The 26598-nt window shown below is 35.1% G+C and overlaps 1 protein-coding gene across 1 annotated transcript; it reads right to left on the bottom strand.

Annotated features, from left to right (window-relative positions):
* Positions 1–749: 749 nt before the first annotated feature.
* LOC132180696 (callose synthase 2-like) lies at positions 750–26598 on the bottom strand. The gene is made up of 43 exons (XM_059593605.1): positions 26247–26598; positions 25466–25715; positions 24608–24708; positions 23717–23838; positions 23521–23614; positions 23238–23348; positions 23027–23143; positions 22852–22944; positions 22669–22760; positions 22356–22482; positions 21595–21732; positions 21187–21263; positions 21013–21106; positions 17983–18105; positions 17783–17891; positions 16042–16376; positions 15834–15886; positions 15679–15739; positions 12281–12362; positions 12155–12204; positions 11973–12059; positions 11050–11184; positions 10832–10926; positions 10559–10643; positions 10319–10479; positions 10089–10212; positions 9899–9996; positions 9687–9813; positions 8851–9002; positions 8471–8583; positions 8238–8363; positions 8050–8118; positions 7765–7954; positions 7523–7682; positions 7063–7182; positions 6608–6726; positions 6400–6483; positions 5458–5570; positions 5144–5373; positions 1887–2684; positions 1731–1781; positions 1380–1565; positions 750–1221 (listed from the first exon to the last, which is right to left on the bottom strand). Exons 2-43 carry the CDS (start codon positions 25647–25649, stop codon positions 973–975), a joined length of 5835 nt encoding a protein of 1944 aa, XP_059449588.1. The 5' UTR covers positions 25650–25715; positions 26247–26598; the 3' UTR covers positions 750–972.

Here is a 26598-nt window from a genome sequence, read left to right as displayed (position 1 = left end):
TTTAAAAAGTGATACTTGACCTCCTAAACTTTCAAATTGTAGCAATTCGACGATTTTAACTTTTTATTTATTTTTTAACTTGACCCCAAGTTAATAAAAATAAAACTTTGAAAAAAAATTTAAAAATTAAGGAGTGGCTGGCCACCCAGTTGGGCCTAAGGGTGGCTTTGGCCACATCAGATCGGAAACCCCTTAATTTTAATTTTTTTTAAAAAAAAAAAACTTGAGATAGGGGCATTTTGGAAAGAAAAAAAAAAGAGTCAAGTCTGCAACAATTTGAAAGTTTGGGGTCAAATGTCACTTTTTAAACATTGGAAGTCAAAGTACAAATAGGTAGATAGTTCAGGAATAAAATATATTCCCCTCCCCCCGGCAAAAAAAAAAAGTTACAAAGCGATGTGTTTTTAGATTTGAGAAATATTATTAATGGATTTACCAAAATTTATTCACTAAAATAATTATAAATATATTTTTATTTATTTTAACTATTCACTTTTTTAGAGTACTCCAACGATCTCATTATTTTAACAATCAACTTTTACGTGCTATGTTAAATTGGCATGTTTTAATCATTATTTAAAAAAAAAAAAAATTAATAATAAATGTAGCATGTCAAATCAACAAAAATATAAATGAAATAGACGTAAAAATGCAAAGAAACATCTCTCTATAAAATTTTGAGGTAAAACAGAAAACAAGTAAATTTTTGAAGGCAAAGATTTCATTGAGCAAAATAAACTAACAGTCCAGACACAGGAAGAGGATAACATCTCTTTTAATCATGAATGATTACATCTATTCTCCCATTCATAGCAGAAGGGTCTTGTTTGATTGCTAAAACTAAAGTCTTTGCATCTCCTTCAAAGGTCACATAAAATAGACATTTCCATTTACCAATCATGTGGGACATGTACAATATTATGTGGTAAACCCTGAGTATTTACATTAATGGATAGTTGTCGGGAAATTCATTTACTCTTTATTGCTGGAGGAGCGATCCTTCCTCTGTCCACCAAGAATACGGGAAATCTGTAAACCTCTGCTGAATGCTTGGTTGAAGAGCATTCGTGTTTGGAATTCTGAAACAAATGGGAACCAAGCCAAGATTGCAACTGGGGTGAACAGAAGCAAGCCCATGATGGTTTCATAGCCACGAGCAAGTGCCTTGACTGATCCCCAAAATCCAGCTCGTACAATCAGCGGTTTACAAGCTTGTGCAATCTATAATATCAAACAACACATCAACAAATGAAAAGAAAGAATGACAATCAAGAATACACTAAATCAGAGCAGGATGAATTGAAAAGGGAGGAGAAGTTAAAGGCCAGCAGAAAGTTATAAATAGGACACATGAAGGGACTAAAAAACAGTTCACTGACCAGGAGCAATCCCCATCCGGTAGGCATGAATGCTAGAATGCAGACTATGATGTCCCGAAGAGTCAAATGAGGGAGTGCTATTAAAATAATAAAAACGGAAAGGAGTGTCAGGAAAACTAGAGCCTTGATCAGTCGAAACAAAAGCTGGAAGTTTGCACTCAATCGCCGTCTTCCCATGGACACAACCTGAAAAAGTTCAATAGACCGAAATTTAGTTTCAGGCACTAAAAACTCATTGCTGATGTGATATGATATCAAAGCAAATAGTTTCCTATGAGATTTCCTGAAACAGAAAAAAAAAATTACAACTATTTTAAGAAAGGTGGGAGTCAGAAGGCTTTTGCTACTTACTTTCATCAACAACAATAATACAAAGATCACAATCCATGAAACTCCATAAACCTGTTAACCAGATAAAAGTAATTAAAACTATTGTAGCCACAGAGTCATTAACATCATCAATATTCAAATGCAATTCTAAATGTTAGCGAAAATGGCAGCAAATACCAGAAAACTTTTGGTATGCTTTGTGATGTTCAAATGATATACAAGCCCATATTGATAGAGGAAAAAGCGCAGTGCTAACAATATCTCAGCAATGATACCACGCTTCCCAGAATAATGGAGATGCTCTTGTTCCTTTTCCCACCAAGATTCCCAACTTTTTTCTTGAGGTACACCTATCCCTCCATAGTTGTTTATCCATTTATTCCAATCTGTCCAGTCATCAACGATCTTTTGCCATTCGAAGCCTGATGGATTGAAGAGGAAAGGAGCAAAAAGCCATGTCCCAACCAAGAACCACATTGATAAAGTGATAAAAATATAAGCAACTGAACCTCTATATGAATGACCAAATATTTCGTACACAAGAAGCAGAATCATCAGTTCAATCCCCTTGACAAAATGGCTGCGGGAGTAGAGCCTATAGTTCTCAGCAAACTTAGCATGGACCACTACAAAACCACGACCTGTACCTCTGTATTGTGCACCCCCATGAAGCAATGTCCTTCCATAATAGTGGGTCTTTGTTCCCAGAGAAAATGTGAAGAAGACAGAAGCCAACTGTAATTGCATTATTAGGAAGTCAGTCAATGCTTTACGGAAGCCCCTTTCCAGACCAATTTCCATCATCATAGGCAAGGCCATCAGAAGTCCAATTTGTACAAAAGACTGAGAAGCAAGAGCTACTTGAAGAGATTGATTGTCTCGAATAGCTGGGTGATCGCTCAGCGCCTGTTCAAGTCCACTGAGAACGAGATAAAGGCGGCCATAGAGAAACACATAGACTGTGAGCACAGTCAGCTGTCAAAACCAAAAACAGAGTGATTTAAATAATTATATGAGATCATATAAATAAATATTACATATTTATATTGTTGGGGAGATTGACACTTTGGGAAGTATTTTAGCGAGACCATACTATACCACATTTGGACACTACTTAACGCAAAAGCTTAAGCCTAGGTTGGAGCCCAATAATTTGATATTAACCACTCATACATGTGATATCTTTCTAGCGTGAGACTTAACTAACTTTCTATACTGATGTAGAAAGATGGCACTAGACTACATGAAAAAATTAGAAAGAAAAAAGGCTTAAGAGGAATTTTTTTCAGAAGACTTTTACTATTCTTAATTTGTTAGTAGGAGTATCTTTGGTAGTTTTTACCACTAGATTTTGGTTTTATCACTGTAGCCATAAAAAGCCTCGTCTTTGGGACTCTTGGAATTATATTATCAATTTTCAATCAAAATTTAAGACTTTTATCTAGAGAGTTCTCTCTACTTTTTAGTGGGTTACATATCTATTTGGATTAGTGCTGCTTGATCCAAACTCTCACCACCTTCCACTACATTAATTGGTACCAGAGCCTCTAGTGAGATGTCCACGTTAATTGGTATCAGAGCCTCTAGTAAGATGTCCAATAACGAAGGCTGTTTAATCACCAGCTATCTCAAAAGCTTAACCTGATAGGAAGAGATACATTTAATCACTTAATCAGTACTTTAACACTCTCCCCTCACGTGTGGGCTCAAACTCTCTTTTAATAGGTGAGGTACAACCTGTGCCGTGAAATATTTAATTTATATGGGGGATGATTTGATTGAGTCAAGGTTCGATCTCAGGACATTTGGCTTTGATACCATGTTAAATCACCATTTATCCCACAAGTTTCAGCTGATAGAAATGATAAATTTAATCACTTAATCATTACTTTAACAAATGCGAAGGAAGCAATTCCAATAACGTTTGTCATGGACAACTAGTTTCAAGTGTGAAGTTCAAGGAACTATGAGAGCAGATAGCGAGATCTATAACTTTTCTACTTCAAATTTTGTAATAACCACATCTCGCAAAATAAAGGACCAAGCTCTTATAGTAATTTGTTGTGACAAAATAATTATAGGATTCGGAAAGAAGCAAAAAAACGCAGAATAAAAATAACTCAATCACATAGGACATCAAGATTCAATGTGGTTTGGCTTAACAAGCCTATATGCACAGGTGGAGACGACCAGGAGGAAATCCACTATCAAAAGATGAAATACAAAGAGTAGGGAGAAAACTACTCAAGGCTGATACTGTGACGTCCCACATCGCCTGTGTATGGAGATGAGGATGTGCTTAAATTTATACTACATCCTTAATGACAACAACACGTTTTAAAGCCGTGATGGTCATGATCCTATCAGAATTCCGCAATTAAGTGTGTTTCTGCTGGAGTAGTACCAGGATGAGTGACCTCCTGGGAAGTCTGGTTTAGGGGGGCCAAAAGCGGACAATATTGTGTGTCATTGAGGTGGGGTGTTACAAATGGTATCAAAGTCATTGCCTAGCCTGAGATGGGGGGAGCGTGCACAAGCCCATGAAGATCGCTAGCAGGCACTCGTTGGGACGGACACCAAGAATGGGCTAATCCCATGAGGGTCGCCAGCGGGGACGCTGGGTCTTAAGAGGGGGTGATTGTGACGTCCCACATCGCCTGGGTATGGAGATGAGGATGTGCTTAAATGTATACTACACCCTTAATGACAACAACACGTTTTAAAGCTGTGATGGTCATGATTCTATCAGAACTGCGCAGTTAAGCGTGCTTCTGCTGGAGTAGTACCAGGATGGGTGACTTCCTAGGAAGTCTGGTTTGGGGGAGCCAAAAGCGGACAATATTGTGTGTCATTGAGGTGGGGTGTTACAGATACAATTCCAACACATGCCGCTTTCCTTTTATAAGGTTAAAAGGCCGGTCAAGCCTTCTCCTAATTTGAGAAGGATTGGAAAGTCAGCAAAAAGAGAAATCCAAAACCACTTAGAGCCAATGTGGTTTTGGATCATCTCTAGGATCACTTGTTTAGCCAATGTGGGCTTTATCTATGTCATGCACCATGGTCCTTGCTCCAACTATGAAAAGGCCCCTCCATCCATGCATGCACACCATCCCTTTTCCAACCATGAAAAGCATCAATATCATCCACCATAACTCACATCACAATTATTGGATTTCATATCACTTGTTGAAGAGATTGACATCTTGGGGAGTGTGCTAGTGAGACCATAACATAACATATTGGGACACTACTCAACTCAAAATCTTAAGCCTATGTGTTCGAGCTCAACAATCTATATTAACCACTTAGAGCTATGATATCTTCTTAACCTACTAAAAATCTAATGTGGGACTTCTTAACCTTTTCAACACTTACTGAAGACATATAAATGTGTGTGTGTGTGTGTAGGCAAATAAGTCACATCTCATACATACCAAGGTGCTAAAATAGAAACCCACAGTGGTGAAATAACATGATAGCATTCGGAAGAAATCAAATCGGTGCCCAAGCCTATACATGTCACGACTCAACGTCTGCTCGCCATTCCCATTAGCTATCTTTGCCTCAAACGTTGAGATCTGTTGAAGGCCAACATCTCTCCCTTTACCAACTTGTATATATTCATGATGAGTAACATTGCCCTCACGTAACGTAGAGTTGAAACCTGTGGACAATGGAGGGATGGAAATATAAGTGGTCAAGCCAAAATTACACACGTTTTAATCCAAGCTCTCAAGATAGAAAATGCCTGCAAATATGTCCTCGCTTAAATTAATGACTTTGGAAGCTTTGCTAACACCCCCTCTAGTAAGGTGGAATAGTCTGTCAAACACATCTGGATGACCATAGTGGAACCGAACTCTGAACGGGCAGCACAAAGTTATGGATTCAGGGCATTAGACATGAACAAAAATAACCAAAAGACACATGAAGTGGGAAAAAAATCAAATGAAAAAACATGAAAATTTGGTGGAGAAATCTCATTCATATCATAGTTCCATACATGAACGTAAAAGTGTTAAATTACCAATTGTTCCAAAAGCATAAGCTAATAAGAAAATGTAAATTTAATCATTTAATCAATATTTTAACACTCTCCTTCACGTGTGGGCTCAAACTCCCTTTTACTAGGTGAGGCCCAACACGTGGAATATTTAATTGAAATGGCTCTAATACCATGTTAAATTACCAATTGTCCTAAAAGCTTAAGCTGATACGAAGAGATAAATCTAATCATTTAATCAATACTTTAACAAAAAGTAGTAAGGTAACTAAGCATAATACAATTTCAAACAGTTCAGTTCATAGTTTGAAATTCATCTATTACTTGTAAACTCTCACTCGAACCGAGCTTACAGATTCCAAATGATATGGGGGTAAAATTTGGTTCAGAAACTTGGAACACAGCTGAAAATGTTGAACATAATTAAGTGAAAATGGTTTAAACTTCAAAAAATCTGGTCGATCAAATTTTTTATTGGTGAGATTACAATTGGTCAATTGAGGAGATAATTTTGAAAATTGAACCAAACTTTTAAACTTTAACCAAATAATATAGGAAAATGGAAATTTTGGGTTGTCTTGACTCCTGCATAATTTCACCAAATCCAAACAAAAGCAGGGAAAGCAATTCCACATGCAAAAAGATCTGATTCTTGTGCTGAACTGAATTTTTTCCTGAAGATATTACCTCAGAGGGTTGGCTAACAGTCGCTGCCCAATAGTTACAAAGCTATTCTCTTGATTTGACATAAACCATGCCAGAGATGAAACACTGCTCAAATTAACAAAAAAATCATATGAGTAAGACTACCATCACAGATATGTGAATGTGGTCTTATTTACCAGCAGCACTACAACCACAATCCAGTTTAAGATTAACAACACAACAGAAGTACCTGCCAGTGAATATATGCTCCCTAAGTCCAAGGATTGTTGGAAATCTCACGCCATCATGTTTTTCAAGAAATTCTTGCAGCAAGTTCCTCATTTTGAAGGCTTCTTCCATATAGTTATCCTGTTGAACAGTTTGCTTAATAATCTGAATTTTACCTAAGAGAGTAAGTTTCACGACCCAAGGAAGTGCTAGCCACATCTCCGTTATACTACAAAATGACTAGTCTGTTACAATTGGAGCTCTTTTAAATCACTTATATAACTAGTCTCACTTAATAAGGAACCAATTTGGGATGCATCCATGCAACATCTTCACAATCCACTCATCCAATGTGGGAATTAACTTTTAGAGGTGTCACACTAAGTTCCCAATATTTTCTAAATGTGCAAACACGCACACACATAAACCACACAAAAATACACACATACAAACACCATATAGATATGGTTCTGGTACCTGATTCATATCTATTGTTTGCAAGCCTTCCCCACGTGTAAAGATAATGGCATGATTTTGATTTTCTGGCTTACCCTCACCCAATAGTGCAGGCCCAGGAAGCTTTATCCGATAAATAACCTGTAATAGAATATCAAAAAAATCACTTGTGAGCATTATATTATGCTCAGGTGGAAAATTCTACATGCAACTTGCTGGGCCGGGCATACAATGTCTATGGTAGGATTCTAATAAACAATCATAAAAAATCATTGCAAATCTCAGAAGTCAGAACAGAGAAGTGGAATGAGAAAAAGAAAATATCTAACAAAAATTAAAACCATCTGCCAATTTTTATTTCTCAACCACAGAGGCCATGTATCACTTCTCAGTACAGGAAGCTGTGCTAGACAAACATTACATCAGCATTTAAATTCTTAAGTCATCCCATCTAGTTTCCAGAATAATCTAAGTTATGTACCTGGTCTAGATTTTGAACTGGTTCAGAAGAATCAATTGCTTTTGTCGGTAAAGCAGCCTTTACAAGAGCTGAATAATAGACCTTTTGAACTGTTTTTTTAGAGTTATCTTTACAAGCTTCTTCAACTTCATCAATAAAAGCTACCCGAAGAGACGGGTACCTGAGACAAGGAAAGCGAGACATATAACTGAGAGTTTCTTAGAGAAGCAATAACATGACAAGAATTAAAGTGGGAGACATACTTCGTCATGAGCTTCAGAATGTCTTTAGCACGAGGATCACCAGACCGTTTGTCAATGCCATACTGCTGGCATGATACCACATATGTGAACTTCATATCAGCTAGTGCTTGACACTGTGCCCGCAATGACCTTTCACTCTTGGAGTGCTCCTCACTATCTAGTTCAGCTGCCTTGTAGCCTTTCATTAGATCTGAACAAAAGCAATTAGCATTTATAAAAATAAGTTGTCCCACTCTGCAAGAGATGATGAAATGAGAAGTTTACAGCCAGGCTTTCTCTAATCACCTTCATCCTTCGCCATATCCAGAAAGGCCTGAAGTTCCAAAGCTTTCCGGTAGTACATCATGCCTCGTACTTATTTGTCGAGAGTAGAGGGATGATATGCAGAGAACACTCATATATCATTATCAGATAAAGCAAAAATAAAGCATCTTCAAGCCTATGAGAGGGAGAGAGAGAAATAGAACTTATACCAGTTCTGGTCAATGTCTGGCCTCGATATGATGCCCATAAACGCAGTTTTTCTTCCCTTTCTTCAGTTTCTCTTAGACTTTCTTCGTTGTGACACTCGACCCGTTCTAGAAAGTTTTTCCATTCATCTGTAGTAAACCACCATGTTATGAAAGAGCATGTCAGGTTTGAGAACCAAAATTAATTAGGAGAGCCAACAAGTTACTTAAAAGAGAAGAAGAAGAAGAAGAAGAACCTGGAAAGATCTTTTGTAAATAAAAAAGTATGGAAACTCCATCTTCCTCATTTAGCGCTTCTAGGTCACTCATGGAGAAAAGAACATCCTCTTTTAAGTAAGGAGTTAGGACGCTACAAAAAAAAGGGCAAATATGTGAGGCAACAGACTTTGCAATTAAGATCTATTGTAGAGGACACATCTACCATACTATAAATAAACTTATAGTATTAGCATATCAAAGTATCTTAAACAATGGGAAAATTTTGGAGTCAGAACCTGACAGGCAAACCCAAGATGTTATAATTCATGACGTGATACTACAATATACACAGTACTCATGCATGCAAGGAAACATGCAATATCTTCGGTAATGAAAGGTTAATGCTTAGCGAGCTTACGTGAAGGAAAGCATATTTCGAACTTTGGGTGCAACAGGCATGTCCATAAACAATGAATTGGAAAAGAAAGTAATACGCCTTCTAGCTTCCAAGTTGGATGGCACATCCATAGCAGACTCCATTTCGGTAAGCAATAGACGAAGCCTTTTAATCTGTCTCGACAATGATGGGGTTATGCAGGAACATAACTCATAACTAATCATAAGGGGTGGCAAAGTTGATAATTAAGAGTATATTTTCTATAAGTACAAACTATTTTTGTTTTATATGAAAATGATTATCTCAAAGAAGAAAATAAATAGAATAATTCTTTGCAATGCTAAAAAGTTCATTATATATTATCCAATTTATTTATTTAGCTTTGGGGCTTTGTCTAAAAGAACAAATTTAATTTTTGCGTCATGTTGCATAACATCATTAAAACTTAAAAGAAAGACTATTAAATTATAGTTGATATCTTTTAAAGAGCGCCTTGTCTCCATTAGCCCTCTGCTAGGTCAACCTGTGGAATTACATAAGGACCGACTCCTTTCTTTTATAAATGTAACAATTGGTATTCTAAGTGAATTACTCATAGCCACTTTTTGTTAAATCACCACTTATCCCAAAAGCTTAAGCTGAAAGGAAGAGGTGAATTTAAGTAATTTTTTAACACTTCCTTTCACGTGTGGGACCAAACAGCATGAGGAATATTTCAATTGAAATGAGGGATAAATTATCAATTGCCATTTATTCCAAAAGTTTAAACTAAAAGGAAGAAGTGAATTTAATTATTCAATAAATATTTTAACACGTTTATGCTACACTATACTTGTAATACTGCAAATGAAACTTACTTTTTCCTTCCAAGCTTCCGTTTCTGGTACAGGAAATTGAAGTTCACGAAAAAATTTATATTGTTGAGCCAGGGGTTTCATGCCCTCATCTTTTCCATAGGAGCCACCATGACTTGAATCTACCAAACTACATGAGAAAATAACAAATAGATAATACTGGTATTAGCACATTAGTATTACTTGAGGAAGACACTTGCAACCAAATAAAATACCTTGGAACCTCATCATCCATTATGTCTCTGGTCACAATCTCTAGCATGTTCAGCAAGACAATTACAACCTCATCCTTGTCCTCCATTTTATTCGATAACTGTTGTAAGAATACTAAATTCGGTTATGATTTGTTACTAACCTTGATTCAACATGAAAGGAAATGTGAAGCTTATCTGGTGAAACAATTACCAGATACTCGATAAGCTTAAGAAATTGTTCATAGAGATTAGGGAGAGCACTCATATTCAATTCACGTATCACAGTATCTTCCTGTATATGATTATCAACTTTGGAGAAAATTTCATTTATAACCCTGGACACAGCAAACCATCAAAGAAATAACATAATACATCAGGACAGATGAAATTATGCTCTCTTGCTATTTTAATTAGATACATATCAGATAGTAACAAACTCACACTTTTTCACGTTCTCCTTGAACCAAAAAGTTGATTGTATTTTTAAATGAAGCATAGCACTCACGAACAGCACAATGCATGTAATTATCTGCTTTCAACCTCTTCTTCAACTCATGGTCTTTTCCGTTGCTGTCTTTGGCCATATGCAATGCTACTGGAATCTATACAGCAAGAACAAGTTTAGTACATATACAAGTCTTAGTGAGGCTATTGGTTGAATTTAACTAGGAGTAGATAAACCTTGCTAGCAAGTAAGAATGGAGGCCATTGGATAAGATCCAGATCACGATCGGCCGAATATGGAACAAGCAGCAGGTCCATTTCCCTGAAAATTTACAAATTTAAGCATTTTAAGCCAAAAAAATTTTGAACTAAAGAGAAAGAAAAATCAAGATTTATAACATTTAAGGTTTTAATTTCCAAGACTGAAAAAGAAAAATAAAAATATAGAAAAGCTTAAGGTTCATGTAAGAATTAAGGAGAACATATCCTAATGCTGGATTGTGATTTTACCAGTTAGTTATTAGATCCTCCTCTCTAAAACTAGTAATTATTTTGTTCCACAACTGAGCAAACTTTGCTGCCTCCTTCTCGTTATTAGATGAGATCTGAAATAACAGACAAAAAAAAGAAAAAAAAACCCTCATAGGAACCAAAAGAAACAGGTGCTGAATTGGGTTAATCAGTCACTATCAGTGCTGGTTGCTAGCAGTGTAAACGAGTAACCAAACCTCATTGAATTTGCGAGAGAAAGTGGCCATCAGTCCCTTCTTGGTTCTCTCATTCCTTTCCACTGGAATCAAGCGGTCATTGAAAGCTCCTGGCAGTGATTGGAATCGAGACCTCAGCAATACCAATGTTCGGATCTGAAAAGTAAAACATTAGGTTGAGTGCTAAAGACACGCAATACCAGCCAGAGGAAACCAGTGTTTTTCTTAAACTCTATATAAGTTCTATGTAAAACAATGCAAAGGAGAAAGAGTTTCTCCGCACTATTAAGTAATAACACATATGGGAATGGCGTACTTGTAGGGAAGAGCTTATCTAGTAATGCCAACATACAACAGAAAGTTGAAGAGTAGTCAAAACCAGCAACTTATATCTATGCGTATGGAATTTATTTGACTGTATATATCTACATGAGGACATTTAATTCACTGGCAGAAAATCAGCAGTAAAGGTTGAATCTTGCTTAAGAATATATGTTCTCATGGAGCTCATGCCTAACATTAAAATCAATCGAGCAGTACACATTTCAAATCTATAGTAAAGGAAGAAGATCAACTGAATGATATCAGACTAGGAGAGAGGAGATTTGTACATACAAAAACCAGTTTTCTACATGCTTTGGCATCTTGTTAGCATTGCACACCCACAAGATGTACCCTCCCTTGAAGTACCAACTATTATTGGGTCAGGTACATCTGACGGTTCTGCATATGGTAATAATACATTTCTTTCTATCAGCCTTTTCTTTTTGTCACTAACAATTTACATCAATTTTCCGGGTTGAGCAAAATATAGAGTAGATCTTATCAGTGTTTATAGGTGATGGGTGAACTGTCCTTTAAACCATATTCCACATTATAAGTCTTCAATTTTAGGATGTTGACTACCAAGTTAAATAGGAACAAACGAGAGGAGCCCCACTAACCTCTCCAAGACGTCGAAATGCACCATATATACCCCCAAAAATTGTGGAGAAGATAGCATACCAAATCTGAGTATCCATAAAGTAGACCTGAAAAGGTTTCTTCCATTAGAAATTTACAGTAAAGTGAACACAACTGAACAATTAATGGGACAAATATGGCACTGGGACAAACATAAACGTACAATAATTATAGGAGCCCAAAGCGCAATCACAACACCAATGTTGTTCTTGGCTGCAAACAGCAACTGATGACATTATAATTCTTTTACACAATGTAAATTAAAAAATTCATCAAACTCTGCTGTTACCTTGAGGGAAGAACTCGTGCCACTGAAATTTTCCCACACGAACTCCCATGATAAGTTTTGTTGGACCCACAAGAGGCTTAATCTGCAAAGAAGAAAAAATTCAGTTGGATTTAACCAATACTTGAACCCAGAGTTCAGATAAGATTTTTCAACCTTCTCCAACTAGACCACAATGCATAGAATGAATATATTGAGCAACATTTGTCATTACAGAATTCATGACATTGGGTAGAAATCGTTATTGAGATCAGATGCATCAGAATGCACAAGCTACATATTATCCAGAACTAATTTTAGATTTATATTTATTAAAATATCTTTTACCAATAAATTTAATATCAAACCACCATGTTTAAATCACTTGACTACTAGAAGTCCTACAGTAAATTATACCAATCAGCCAGCTGTTTAAGATTACATGTTATACATGTCTGATCAACTTATGTCAGACTGTTGAAATTCCATTTTGTACACCCATGCATATGCAGACACATATTCATTGGCAACTTATTATCTTTACATATCCCATGATTCTGAAATTCTTTTTTTTTTTTTTTTATTCTCTGAAGATGTTATATAGTTTTAAAAAAAACGTTACTGAAAACACTTAGACAAATTATAATACACGTTCACATTATTTCTCCCACAAATTAGTTCACATTCTTTTTTTTTTTTTTTTATTCTCTGAAGATGTTATATAGTTTTAAAAAAAACGTTACTGAAAACACTTAGACAAATTATAATACACGTTCACATTATTCTCTGAAGATGTTATATAGTTTTAAAAAAAACGTTACTGAAAACACTTAGACAAATTATAATACACGTTCACATTATTTCTCCCACATCACATGCATATCATCTGATAAGCACTCAATATTTCTCAATCATACACCTATTATCAACTATTTGGTTTATCATTGAACTTAAAAAGTTATGTTTCATATTACCAAGAATTTCCCTGCCTTTGCAGTATTTCTGAATTTTTGAATAACATAAGGCAAATATCTAGACTAGTTTAAAGTCATGCTAGCATATTTCTTCAATTCCGTGCTTAAATCATTAGATAATGGTGCTCAATAAGCATACAACAGACCTTAAAAGTCAATGTTTGTTTTATCGTTTAAAGTGAAAAGTTTCCATCTAAGAGGCGGAAGTTTGAAGTAAGGCCATTTTATCAAGCATTTTCTTTGTCTGGACAGTGGCACTAGGCAAGTTTCTAACTTTGGATAACCTGAGGAAGAGGAAAGTCATAGCGGTAAACTGGTATTGTATGTGAAAAAGGAGTGGGCAGTCCATAAAGCATCTTCTTCTTCATTGCAAAGTGGCAAGAGAATTATGAACTTCGATTTTCCATCTCTACAGTGTAGAATGGACCATGTCTAGGATCGTGATTGTAGCACCCTAGACCTTAGGGTAATTTATTATGTTGTGGCTATTTTACTTTGTAACCTTAGATAAACTTTTTTATTGAAAACTGAAATTCAGATTTCATATAGCCTATCTAAAATTTCTGTGTTTCTTCCATACAAAATCAGTGCCACTCACTGTCCAGCCTTTAATAAAGAATTTTGCAAGTGTTTTCATTGATTCCTTCAAGTTTTTGAGAGTTACTTCTCAACAAACCTTGCAAGAACCAGTTTCTTGCACAATTTTTGCAAAATTTAGGACATAGGGATTAGGAAAAAAACACAAAGGAGAAATTTTGCAAAAATAGTGCAAGAAACTGGTTCTTGCACTGAGAATTGTTGGTACCGAAAGAACAGATTCAGTTTCTTGGTTTTATCCTAAACTCACAGCCAAATTTTGCTTAGGTATGAGTTCTAATAAGTCTTATAATTGATATTTAGTTATCTTAATGTGAGAATCATAACAGAAACCTATTAAAGCATAAATAACTGAATTAAATTTTGATGTTTGAGTTTCCTATGCATGCTGCCAGCACTAAAGAAAACATGTAGGATCTGATTTCTTGTTGTTGGCTTGTTGAAGATGTCAATTGGGAAGTTTTACCATTTTAGAAGCTTGGAGGATGATCCCTTTGTGCTTAATGTGGTGAATATGAAGAGAGCTGAATGCAAGGAGTCTTGAAGATTGTGAGAATTCGGCAGAAGAGCTAAAGAATATCATGTTCAAATCGCTTTATACATGGATTGGGGTGTACAATAGTTCAAACTTTTCAAACTTTTCTGAATTTTTGGACTTTTGTTCCCTTTTTTTCTCCTTAATAAGTGGTTTCTCATGTATTCTTCTTGACTTCCTGTGTAATAAGGTTGTATCCATCTGTGCATTTAATGATTTTGATTTACTTATCAAAAAAAAAAAGTTACTTTCATATTTCCAAGCAGTTTTTTCCTTTTCACTTGGTTAACCATCAAAGGAGAAAAGTTATATTCCATATATCCAAGCTTTACGATGCTTTTCCAAACTTTCAACTTTTTCCATAGAATATCATAGTCTAAAACGCATATAATTTTTTGACGATTTCATCCACAAAATGAAAATTTAATACCATCATATATGTTACATCACCAATTGTCCAAAAAGTTTAAGAATGCTTAAGTTGATAGGAAGTAACGAATATTCTAGCACTCCCTCATGTGTGGACTCAAACTCTCTTTCAATAAATGAAGTCCAACACATGGAATATTTAACTAAAATTTGAGGTAAATTATGGAATTAGGTTTTAAACTCAAGACCATTGCTTTAATAGCATATTAAATCACCAATTGTTCCAAAAGTTCAAGCTAACTTAAATTGATAGCAAATTGTGAACTTAATTATTTAATTAATATTCTAACAAAGATGTGTTAGTGATATTTAGTTGCTACTATTAAAAAGTAAGATACCTAGTGACAATTTATTGTCCATCCGCAACACTTTTGTTAACATGCCCCAAGATAGTATAACTATATATCACAAGAATGAATACATAGGTAGAAATAACTAATCAATATGAGAAACACATTACCATATATCTGCAATATGCACACCAATGTTTTCCAAAAATGTTACTTATTTCTCTGTTAAAGTTTAAACCAAAGAGGTAATTTTGGCATAAAATTTTAAATAAAATATCTTATTATTTGGGTAAACAAATCCAACCATTTTTTCAATACTCAGCACATATTTACCACACCCTTATCCCACCCCATCCCATTAGGCTGACGTGACAGTGTCTATCAGTCCTTTGATTTTTTTTTTTTTTTTTAACAAGGCTAATGTGGAGGGTTGATATGCAATGACACGTCAGCCCAGTGGGATGGGGATGTGGTATTTACTATTTAGCATTACTCTCACAAGAAATAACAATAAACAACAACAATAACAGCAACAATAAAGAAAGGCATTGCAATGACACCAAGGTCCAACGTTTTGAAGACAAATAAATGAAATACCTCTACGTAGTAACTGAACGCTAATTTTGATGCAAGCAGGAGAACCCAAAACATAGTGTACCTAGAAATGAGAGAAATTAGAAGCTAATCAGTGAGAGCATTGGTGAATCTCATTCAAACCATTCTGACCCAAAAATTCAACTTTTTTCTCTTACTCGATAAGAGACATTGTGCTCTCATGCATTGCCCTTCCAACATAGAGCCGAGGCTGCAAGATATCAAAAGATTGAAAGAAACAAAGAAACACAGAAAGAAAAATAAAAGATGGTAGAGATAACAAAAAAACTAAACAGCCACGTAATGACTTTTCAGCAATGAACACAACTGTCACTGAAAACAATTCAAAAACATGCATCTGCATACCTGAGACCACCACATCATGAGCATCACAATCTTATTGTTTGAGTTTTCAAGAAACCGACGAATGAATGGGAACAGAAACAACACTGTGGAGAGCATGTTTGGAGATAAGTAAATGAGAACAGCCAAAATGAACAAAGAAGGTGAACTTGGACTATTTCCAAACCAACTCCTGATGGTCTGTGCAAACCCAGGAGGATTTTTCCAACTATAGGCATATGCTACAGGTAAAACTACGACCCATCCTGCAGCAGAAACAGCCTTCAAAATATATCTTAGCTTGACATATATTGACATGCTCTGCCTTGCTTTCCAGCTCAAAATTATATCAAGGACAGCTGCAATATTTCCAAAAGGATAATATCATAAGTATTAACAGGAGTAAGAATTAAGTAATCAAATCTGAACTTTTTTCATAAAGCAGAAGACTGTCAACGTGATAATTGAATGCAAAGATGCATGTGGAGGATACCATATGCTTCCCCATATTACTGAGTCATACAAAATTACCCAAATGAAAATTTTCCAAGCTAAAACATTTTTTGGGCAATGCAGAATTGAAAAACTTAGACAGGTTACAGGTATTAGTAAAACGAACTGGAAGACTTAAAAAAACTCAAGGCCATGCAACATTTGAAGAGATTTAATGGTTGCTAGTTAGTTTTTCACCTAATTCTCAGACACCTCTTGATATATTCCTTATTTTGTTCAAATTTAGGGTTCTTCAATTCTTTAACTCCCTTTTGTGCCCTAATAAACAACATTTTTGTTTTTTTTTTTTGTTATTTTGAAAGTATTTGATAATTTTGAGTTCTAGGTGGAGAAGTACATTATTGTTGGTTCGTTGTATTGGTTCTTGCCAGATGTTACTTCCTTCAGTAGATCAATATACCACCATTAGTGGTGCATTTCTGCAAAATATCTTTGATGTCATTATACCTCAGTTGTAGCATAGGTGAAGAGAAACACCAAAACAAATTATTTTTCTTCTCCACGCCAAAACTCCTAAATAGTTGTATACAGTTATTATATATATGAATATTAATTCCTATATAGCTGATGTTCCTTCTTGATAACGTCATTGACCTGGACATTGACACAGGTCTTCTCATTCAAAGTTGGAATGGGTGTTGGATTTGGTAAATCCCAAACGTCTAGAGACAGGGCATGGCTATTTATATAACTGAATATGTAAGGGATATTTATTTGAACGATTATTTTCATACTAAAAATCAATAGATGGTGAAACAAGGAATTATATAACTACGTTTAACACCTCATAATTCTCCATATAAGTGAGAAAAATGAAGTAAACATTTTTTGAGTTTGGATACTTGCGTTGGAGATGGGTTTTGTGTCCTAAAGTGTCTGGCATGCCACTTTTCAGACCAAAGAATCCATGAATCATACATTTTCATGAAAACATTATGGATCGAATCGGCCAACAGTCCTAGCTTGCCATGGTCCTAGGTGCTATTCCAAAGAAAACATGAGTTAAAAATTTCAAACTAGAGCAGTTGTGGCTTGTTTTTCAAAATGAACAAATTTTCAGCAAAAGCATGAAACCAACGTGGAAATTTTTCCAATCAGAACATGTAAGCATACTCTCAAAAATTGAAATATAGAGATCAATTACAAATAGGGAAGGAGGAATATATGGAAATAAAGCTACAGTTTTCGCTACAGCCATGAGACGAGAACAAAATAATGCACCAATAGAACCAATTCAACTGGTTTTATCTACCTTGTGCAAGCTTCAATATTGCAGCAGTTATGAAGACACTCAGCACCTTCTTGAAAACATCACCCTCAAATATGGAACTTGACCCATCCGAAGCAATGATGATCATTGCCTAAATCAAACAGAAAATTTGAAGTTTTGTTCACAAGACCAGATCCATAAAAAGCATGAAACAAAAATAGATGAAGTAGAGAGAGGCTTACCTGTAAAGACAAAATATAAAAACTCCACATTCTATCAAAACTTCTAAAGATATGCCAAAATGAGCGTATTTCGACAAAATTGGTTTTTGCTATCCATTGTCCCCCAGTATAAGGTTTGTCATCCTGAATATCAAGAACTTCCACAATTAAGAACGTAATACTTTAACCAAATCAGGTTAAACAATTTAGGATTCTGAATTTTATGTTGTAATAAATCAGAAGTTTGTTTTACTTGCAAAGTGTAGCTGTTAAAAACTCTGCTTTGTGAAATCCAACTATAGCGTTTAAATTCTTCTACAGAAAGGGAACAGGTTTTAATAGATAGAGAACTAATGACATGGTTAACGGAGTAGCAAGGAAAAAAATATCAATCCAAGAGTATATGTGTGTGTGTGTGTGTGTGTGTATGCATATATGTGTATATATATGTGTGTGTGTGTGTGTGTGTGTATACACACATATATCAGCTATGTGAATCCCAAAATTAACAGAATGTTGAATTAAAGTGCATGAATTCATACAAAGTTTTTACAACACAAGTTTGATCCATTTAGTTTAGGTTATGGGCTCCAAGAGGTTTGTAGCTAATTCTAATTGGGCCCAAACTAGTTAAGTGTGTAGTTAAGCTCGATTAAGCGTTTTTGGGCTTTAAAAATTAGATATTAGTTGGAAGAAAGGTCTTAGTTTAGGGCCAACTTCTAACTAGGGTTTGAATTGTTTAGACTTACACTGTTAAAGTTAACATGCCGGGTCTTGTGACTCGGGTTCTTAGAAGTCGTTCAACCTATTTGCAAGTGATATTTCTTGCCCCTTCTATCTATATGTTTTATTTTATGTTTTGATAAAGGTTATGATTTTATCAATGTAATGAAACGCTTTCATGAAATGACTTAATTCAAGTTATAAAATGTTATGATGCTTGATGAACAGTAAATGAAAAGAAAGAAAGGTGAGAAAAAGAAAATGATTGTATGAATGCATGAAATATTTTAAATTATTTTCTTGGACAAATGAAATGATGTGCAATGGTACCAGAGAGAACAGGCCGAGGCAGCCATCTTGTATGGTCTGCCGGGAATGGCTCACTCGAGTGCACCATAATTTATAAAGTAATGTTCATATCCTAGACATGACTCCACCTATGGCCAAAAGAATGGAGCCGGGATCCTAGTGATCGACAACCCTTACACACAGATGTATTGTGTCGGCTACTCAAGAGTTTAAAGGAAAGTGAAGATTTATGACGTGTGTAAATCTTTATAAAGGAAGCTGTTTTACTCTTACAATATTATGGAGAAAACATTTTTGTTAAGTTTTGTTTTATGAAGAAATTAATTTTGAGTTTCTCTTTTTATGTAGAAGTCAATGTTTTCAAACATAGTTTTTTGAAGAATAGTTTAGAAATCTTCTTTCTTATGTTGTATTGAGTGATTTCAAGGAAAAGGTTTTAAAAAAAATTCTTAACTAACCGGTTTTATATGGGTTAGGAATATTACTTACCGAGCTTTTTCACTCATTAGCTTTGTTTTCTTATTTTCAAGTCATGTTGAGATGCAGTAGGAGGATAGATGCAACTTAGATGGGGGATTTCATTTCATTTCATGATTTAAGATTTACCTATTTTCAATACGTGCCTAAGGGTATAAGAAAGAAAAAAAAATTCAGACACTTTTATGTCATGTTTAGACCTTTACGTTTCCGCATTAATGTTTCAATAAAGGCTTCTAAAGTCATGCATTTAATATGTTCATAAGTGCTATGTTGTTCCAATTTATGACCCTTGTACCGTTAAGGCTTCTAGGTTAACAAACCTAACCTTTTTTTTATAACTAAAGAGAAATTTTGTAAAAAGCATAAGACACCCCTAAGTACACAGGTAGTATACAATAGGAAGCACCCAACTAAAGCGAGCACAAGAAAGAACCAAACAACCCAAACCAAACAGAACCCACCCAAGAAAATCCCACTAATCACCAAAAGCTCTCCAACCCGTAACCCACAAACACCAACAGCCCGCAAACCCGAAACCCACACAAAGCACTCAACGCAAGAAAACACGAGCCTCGCCTTTCCCATGCCTAGGGGATATGCTTATAGTATCATAGTTTATGGAGCATTCTAGGTAGCTCCCTTCTACCGGTTAACAAACCTAACCTTAGCGGGTTGGAGGTGTTACATGGCTTGTTTCTCTTGTCTATCCTCTGTCTCTATATCTTTCTCCCAAACCCTATATTTCTGGTTTCTCTATGTGTCGCCCTCTTGGATTCCATCTATCTTTTACTTTATTCATTCAAGTAACCTAAGCCTTTATTTTTTACTGCATCACAACCCCCTCCCTATTTATCCTGACCTTATAATTTTCTTCTCTGACTCTTCCTCACCTAATTCTTACCATTTTCCATTGAAGACAGCCCTTAATATCAAGAATTTGGAGGCTCCTGCATCAGAGCTATAAAACAGCTTACAGCTTTACAATGTTTTATCAATAAGATTTTGTGCCAAAGGGAAGCACAGTGACGTGAAAAGGTTTTCCTAAGAATTTGTTAGTACTTTATTGTAAATGTAAGTAGTACCCCAGTCAGAGCATGCTAAAACTGATCTGAACTAGGCAGTATATCATTAGTAATAGAATATTGTAAGCCACAAGTAGGAGGCAAATATTACAAACATAAGTTTGAAGCATGAGACATAAATTTGATGTCTCATGCTTTGAAACATAAGCCCCAAGGGTGAGAATTGAGACATTTTCTTGGAATCCTCAAGGCTAAGCCTTAATATTCCTTTATAGACATTTACTATAAGAATAAATGTTTGAACCATTTTTAGTGAAAGAAAGCTCGACATAAAGCAGTAAAACTCAGTTTAGCAATAAGGGGCAAGATTTCATGATTTTTACAATGAAAGAAGTTAAGGTTAATCAAAGAAAAAAATTCTACTTACCAAAAGAAATAAGTTGAGATTCATATGTTGAAATTCAAGATAAACAAGACTGGCAAACTAAGCAGCATATAATTCAAAATTACAGCATACCACATTTTTGTCAAGTCGAAGCTGTTCTCGAGGTTGGCAAAAGAATTCAGCATCAGCACGCATGGGCCAACCTAGCCGAAAACAATCAACTGACCTACAATTCACACCGACAGAGTTTTATAATCTATATTATGTACATATGGAAATACATTTAAACAAAGAAACACATAGTACCAAAAGTATTCATTCAAATCATCATAATTTCTCCACTGGGAATGCTTTGATTTTCCTCCTTTGCTCCTCTTAGCTTCCTTAAAGTACAAAAGAAATGGCGATACAAAGCTGTTAAAATATTAATTAATGATTAAATTCACTATTTCCTATCGGCTTAAGATTTTGGGACAATTGATAGTTTCATATGGTATTAGAACAATGATCTTGATTTCAAACCATGAATCCACTTATTGAAGAAGAGTCTAACCCACACATGAAGGGGAGTGCTAAATATTATTTAAATAATTAAATTTACCATTTATTATCCGTAAAAGCTTTTAGGGCAATTCATGATTTAACAAAAACGATCAATTATCAATAGAACAAGAAGCTATTTTATAGACCCAACAAAACATGTAGAAACGACACCTTTGCTATCGTCTCATATATTGGAGTTACTACTTTCTTTAAAAAGGCCTCATCATCACCACCATAGGCCGGCTTTACGGGCTCTCCAGTCATAGGACTAATACTGCCAGCCAGCATCCCATACAACTCAAATGCCATCTACAAGGATTGGAGCACAAGAAGTGAATAATTATAATTACGTCAACAAAGCTTTAACCTTGACTACTTTGCATTGGATTCAATATTCATTTATCAATAATACTAAGCAATACAACAAGCATATAAATTAAGCGGCTAATATAAATATACAACACCCTAAATATAAGCTATTAGGGTAATATAAAAGAATAAAAAACACTAAGTCAGTGAGTTCATTTACATATTTGTGCTGCCATTCAATTGCGATATACATCATAAAATTGCAAATAGGAACAAAGCATGCTGCCCTTGACATTAAGCTTAGCATTTCCAGTATCCATTAAAGCATATCAAAGAAAATTAAAAAGAAATGATGCATGTTTTTTTTTTTCACTTTTCAGTTATATAATATTTTTCTACAATGAAGCAAAAGCAATTGTAAAAATTAAAATTATTTATGTATCTTGGTTTCCTCAACTTTCTGGACTCAACACATGGAAATATCTCTACACTTGAATTCTCTTAAGTATCTAAATCTCTTGTACAAGTCCTTTTCCTCCCTCTCCTTTCGGATAGAGCCCCAAAAAAATTAAAAATATTTTCATCTCTTTCTCTAATCTCATGAAGGTTTGAAATATACATACATGATGATAAATGTAGCAAAGACATTCTGGCATGAATCTCAAGTTCGCAGCCTCTCCCCATATAAGAAGATATAAACCCATATATAGTAATTTTCGCTGCTGCACTTCCTGTTGGATTGTTGGTAACCTGCCAATTAAAAATAGCCACAAATGTCACAATAGTATTTATATAAAAGCATAAAAGTGGTGGACAATGTAGCATCAACTGGCATAAAGATATTAGAAAATACGCACAGCAAAAATAAGGTGCTTCCTAAAATGAACTACAGCAAATATATATATATATATAATTTCAAAAAAAAAAAATACTCACCAAAGGCTACTTTTTCGGTTCAAATACTTGCACCACTTCTTGTAGTTTTTGAAAAGTTTCTTCATCACTTCTGTTAGAGCACGATCATCCAACTAAAGTGGCAAAAAGTGCCGTATGTTATGAGAACATAAAGACTGACTCAGAAGGTAAATATAAGCCAGAGAAATCTAAGAAGAATAAGACCTTGGGTTGCTGATCAGGCTTTGAGGATTGTCGTATGTGCACATTTGCAAGCAACAGAATCAAGTGCTCCCTTTGATTCGCAACATTATCCTTCTGCATACCAATAAATGGAACGTAGCCTGCTGATTAAGCATGAAAGACCCAGTAATGGACAACAAACAATCTGGTAAGTCACCTGAAAACCAAACATGGCCTGAAGCCAGTCTAGCATGTCTTCATTTACTTTCTTCTGGTGATCCTTTGGCCATGGCAAACCCCTGGTGTTACGAAGTGCAGAAACACTAGCTTGAATCTGTAAAATAAACAATTAATTAAATTAAATTTCAAACTCAAATGCAAGAATTAAGTAAAATAAAAGTATACCAAGAAAGATTAGCAGAACAAACCTCAGGATATGTCATGATAGCCTGATTTTTACTATCAGGATCAAGAGGAAGAATATTGTAAGGCGCATATAGCTGTTTTTTCTCCTCAACTTTAGTATGAACTTGCAAGATCTACAATAGAAAATAAAAATGAAAATACTTTCCAATTAAAAGAGAAGAAAGAAAATAATTGTTACACCACATATATTATACAGTTATACAGCAACCGCAGCTCATAAGGTTTTTGACCAAAGAAAATATTATTCTCAGCAAGTTCAGAAACAGTTTTGTCATTCTTTTTCACCTCATCAGCCATTTCAACTTCCTCTGTCTGGTTTACAGCCTTCAAAACCTCAAATAGGACGGCAGCAGTTTGATATGCTTTTGTAAGTTGGGCACTGAATTAGGAACATGAACTTAATATCAGATAAAATATAATGCAATAGAGCCAACTGTTTAAGAAGGCAATCAATTGACATCAATTCTCTCAGAGAACCAACCGATCATGTTTACTAGCAGCATCCTGCAAAGCTTGAATGTACTTTTTGTAGTAATGTTGATAAAAATTCTGCATTACACTAGCATCACTCTTTGCTTTTCCTGCCAGTGTCGTTTCATTTTCCTGAAGATTAAAAGAATGAACTAATATTCTATGAAGTTCCAAATGGCAACGCTTGATGAGAAGTTGCTAGGGGATTAAAGCTAAAAAAATTTGACAGCTTCAAACATTCATAAAAAGTTTTTCAAGGTAAAGCAAACTACTTTTCCTTCAAAACGTAGAAAAGAAACTAAAACACAAAATTGTGTGAAAGCAAATAAAAGAGACCGAACATTCATATCAATTAAAGTCAACCATTGAACAAAAGCGATATATGAGATAAAAATAGCAAATCATGCACTAAGACAACTAAGCAAGTGCCAGATGAGTTCAATACGTTGTCTAGGCAATAGCAAATGCTAGTAAAAATTAAGTGTTTTCACAGGAGTATCAGATAATTTGGAAGTCCAATTTTTTTTCTAGGTTAGAATTTAAAGGGAAGCTTCCAATGAGATGATTCGATGTCAGGGAAGCTTACTCTTCAGGACTGTAAACCACTTGTTGACAAGATATCTACAAGAATTAACTCATCCACATCTAAGTAACTGTTCTTTAACTTGCAGTGAAATTGAAATTTCTGCGATTGGACAGTGTTGTTCATACTTCCTAAAGGAGTTCATAAACTAAAATAGCAGAACTTCAATGCATTTCTGTGGACTGGCAATGATAACAAAGCTGCTGGCGTATGACTCTTCTTTATTCAACTTTTATTTCCTTTCACTGGGATGCTTAAATAACATTACATATTAGAGAAGAAAAGTAGATATGATAGGCAAGTGATATTGAAGCTTACCCTTTCTAGACGTTGAAGAAGTGCAGTTTTAAATTGGCGAACACCTCGTCCGCTAGATGTGGGATCTAGTCTGTGAGCTTTTTCAAAGGCATAAAACCGACCTAATTCCAGCATTGACATTAATATGCATTTGAGTTCATATGCTTACCAGAGTTCAGAAAACATTGCATTGCATTCATTCAGAGATATATACAATGTTAAATTCGGGTAGGACATAATCTATCATATTGCAATAAAAAAAAAAAAACAAACAAATGCAATGATTTATTAATTAAAAGAAACAATAGAAGCAATGAAGAATAGAATGCATTCGTAATTAAAATGCATGTGAACTCAATTGAAATTGATTTTAGAAAACTTAAATAAACAAAATAAATGAGAAAGAGAAACATCCGATTCTTTCTCACACAAATTACAAAGGATGATAAAACAATCAAAACAGAATAGATGTCGCAGCACTATGACCTAACCAACCATCCCATTGATTAGAAGTCATTAAGCAGAGACTTCAGCAAATTATGAAAGATTTGATAATATGAACTATAAAGTGGCCATGACACTTAAGCGTTGTGCAAGACCCAATGGAGGCCCCTCTCTTAGGCTGCCAAAATTTCTGTAAAATTCGGGGCAACTTAATTTCAAGGAATCCCAATCCATGTTTACATCATATACAGCTTACCTATCAAATCGAAAAGAGAGTTAAAACCAACAAAGTCTACAGTATGTCAAATCCACTGGCTTTCAAAATTCTAGTTGATCAAAGAGGATACTTAATTACGTATGCTAAATACATACATAAAGCACACATGCACATACAGTCATACACATGCAAAGCAAGTAAATAAAACTGCAACTTACAGAGATAAGCAACTCTTGGGTTGCTAGCCTCGACTTCATTTGCCACACGAAGAATTGGAGCAATCTCTACCAACGAAGAAGGCACCACCTCACTGTCCAAAAGTGGCTCTCCTAAATTCCCGGCAGTCTGAGTCCGCGAAATCCGCCTCGGCGGTTGCTGATCAAACCCCCTTCGATATGCCATCTCTAAACCCCAACAAGTGTCAGCTCAAGCCACCTTGTTTATCTGTCAAAACCTGTGTGAAACATTCTTAAGAAAAAAGAAGGAAAATATTAGAGAATCCCCATAAAGTCCTAATCAACAAATGATCAGTTTCGGTAATGATCACGGCAAAAGAAGTGAAATCCAAACTTAGGATCTGCACAATTTCATTATACATGAACCCCTGAAATTTAAAAACTTCATCCAACAATAGCTGACTCGGTTTTTTCCCAACTTTCTAGATATTTAAAAATAATAATAATAATAATAATAATAATAATAATAATAACAACAAGAAAAGGAACTCGAACTCTACATATTCTGTTCTTTTTGTTCACTTCCTCATAACCAAACAGTGTGGTCAAGAAACTTCTTTTTGTGGAAAAAAGACAAGAAACCAAAGTACAGAAACAAAAAATGAAGAGTAGACGACATTAGAGGAGAGGAAAAAAAAAAAAACTCTCGTTCTGACTGAAAGAACCTCCTATAGTGGATGATCAAACAGAGGAAGCAGAACAACAAGAAACATAGAATTCATCAAGTCTAACTTGCCATACCCCAAGTAAGCCAAAAACGTACCTCTGTCAATCTCAATCTCAATCTCAAAGGTGTATAAGAGTTTGTTCTCTCAGGTGTCACATACACACAAAACTACATCTCCACTTTCAGTCAGCAACCCAAATAAGCAAAAGAGGACATTTTCATATGAACTGGGTTCTCGGTCTGCCTCTGGGTTCGTAGTCAACGAGAACGAGGAACAGAGAAGTGACAGAGAAAGACTAATCCAGTTGACATAGAAAACTGAATAATCTCAAACATGCAACTAAGTGATTGCTAAAAAAATACTGGTGCAAATAAGGAGAGAGGGTGGAAACTTACGTGTATACACAGAGAGAGAGTGACAGAGAGAGAGAGAGAGCAGTTGGTGAGA

This window comes from Corylus avellana, chromosome ca1 (genome assembly GCF_901000735.1).
Source record: "Corylus avellana chromosome ca1, CavTom2PMs-1.0".
NCBI classification, from domain to species: domain Eukaryota; kingdom Viridiplantae; phylum Streptophyta; class Magnoliopsida; order Fagales; family Betulaceae; genus Corylus; species Corylus avellana.
The sequence above is the reverse complement of the archived record's forward strand: the minus strand, read 5'-3'. Positions and strand labels throughout refer to the sequence as shown.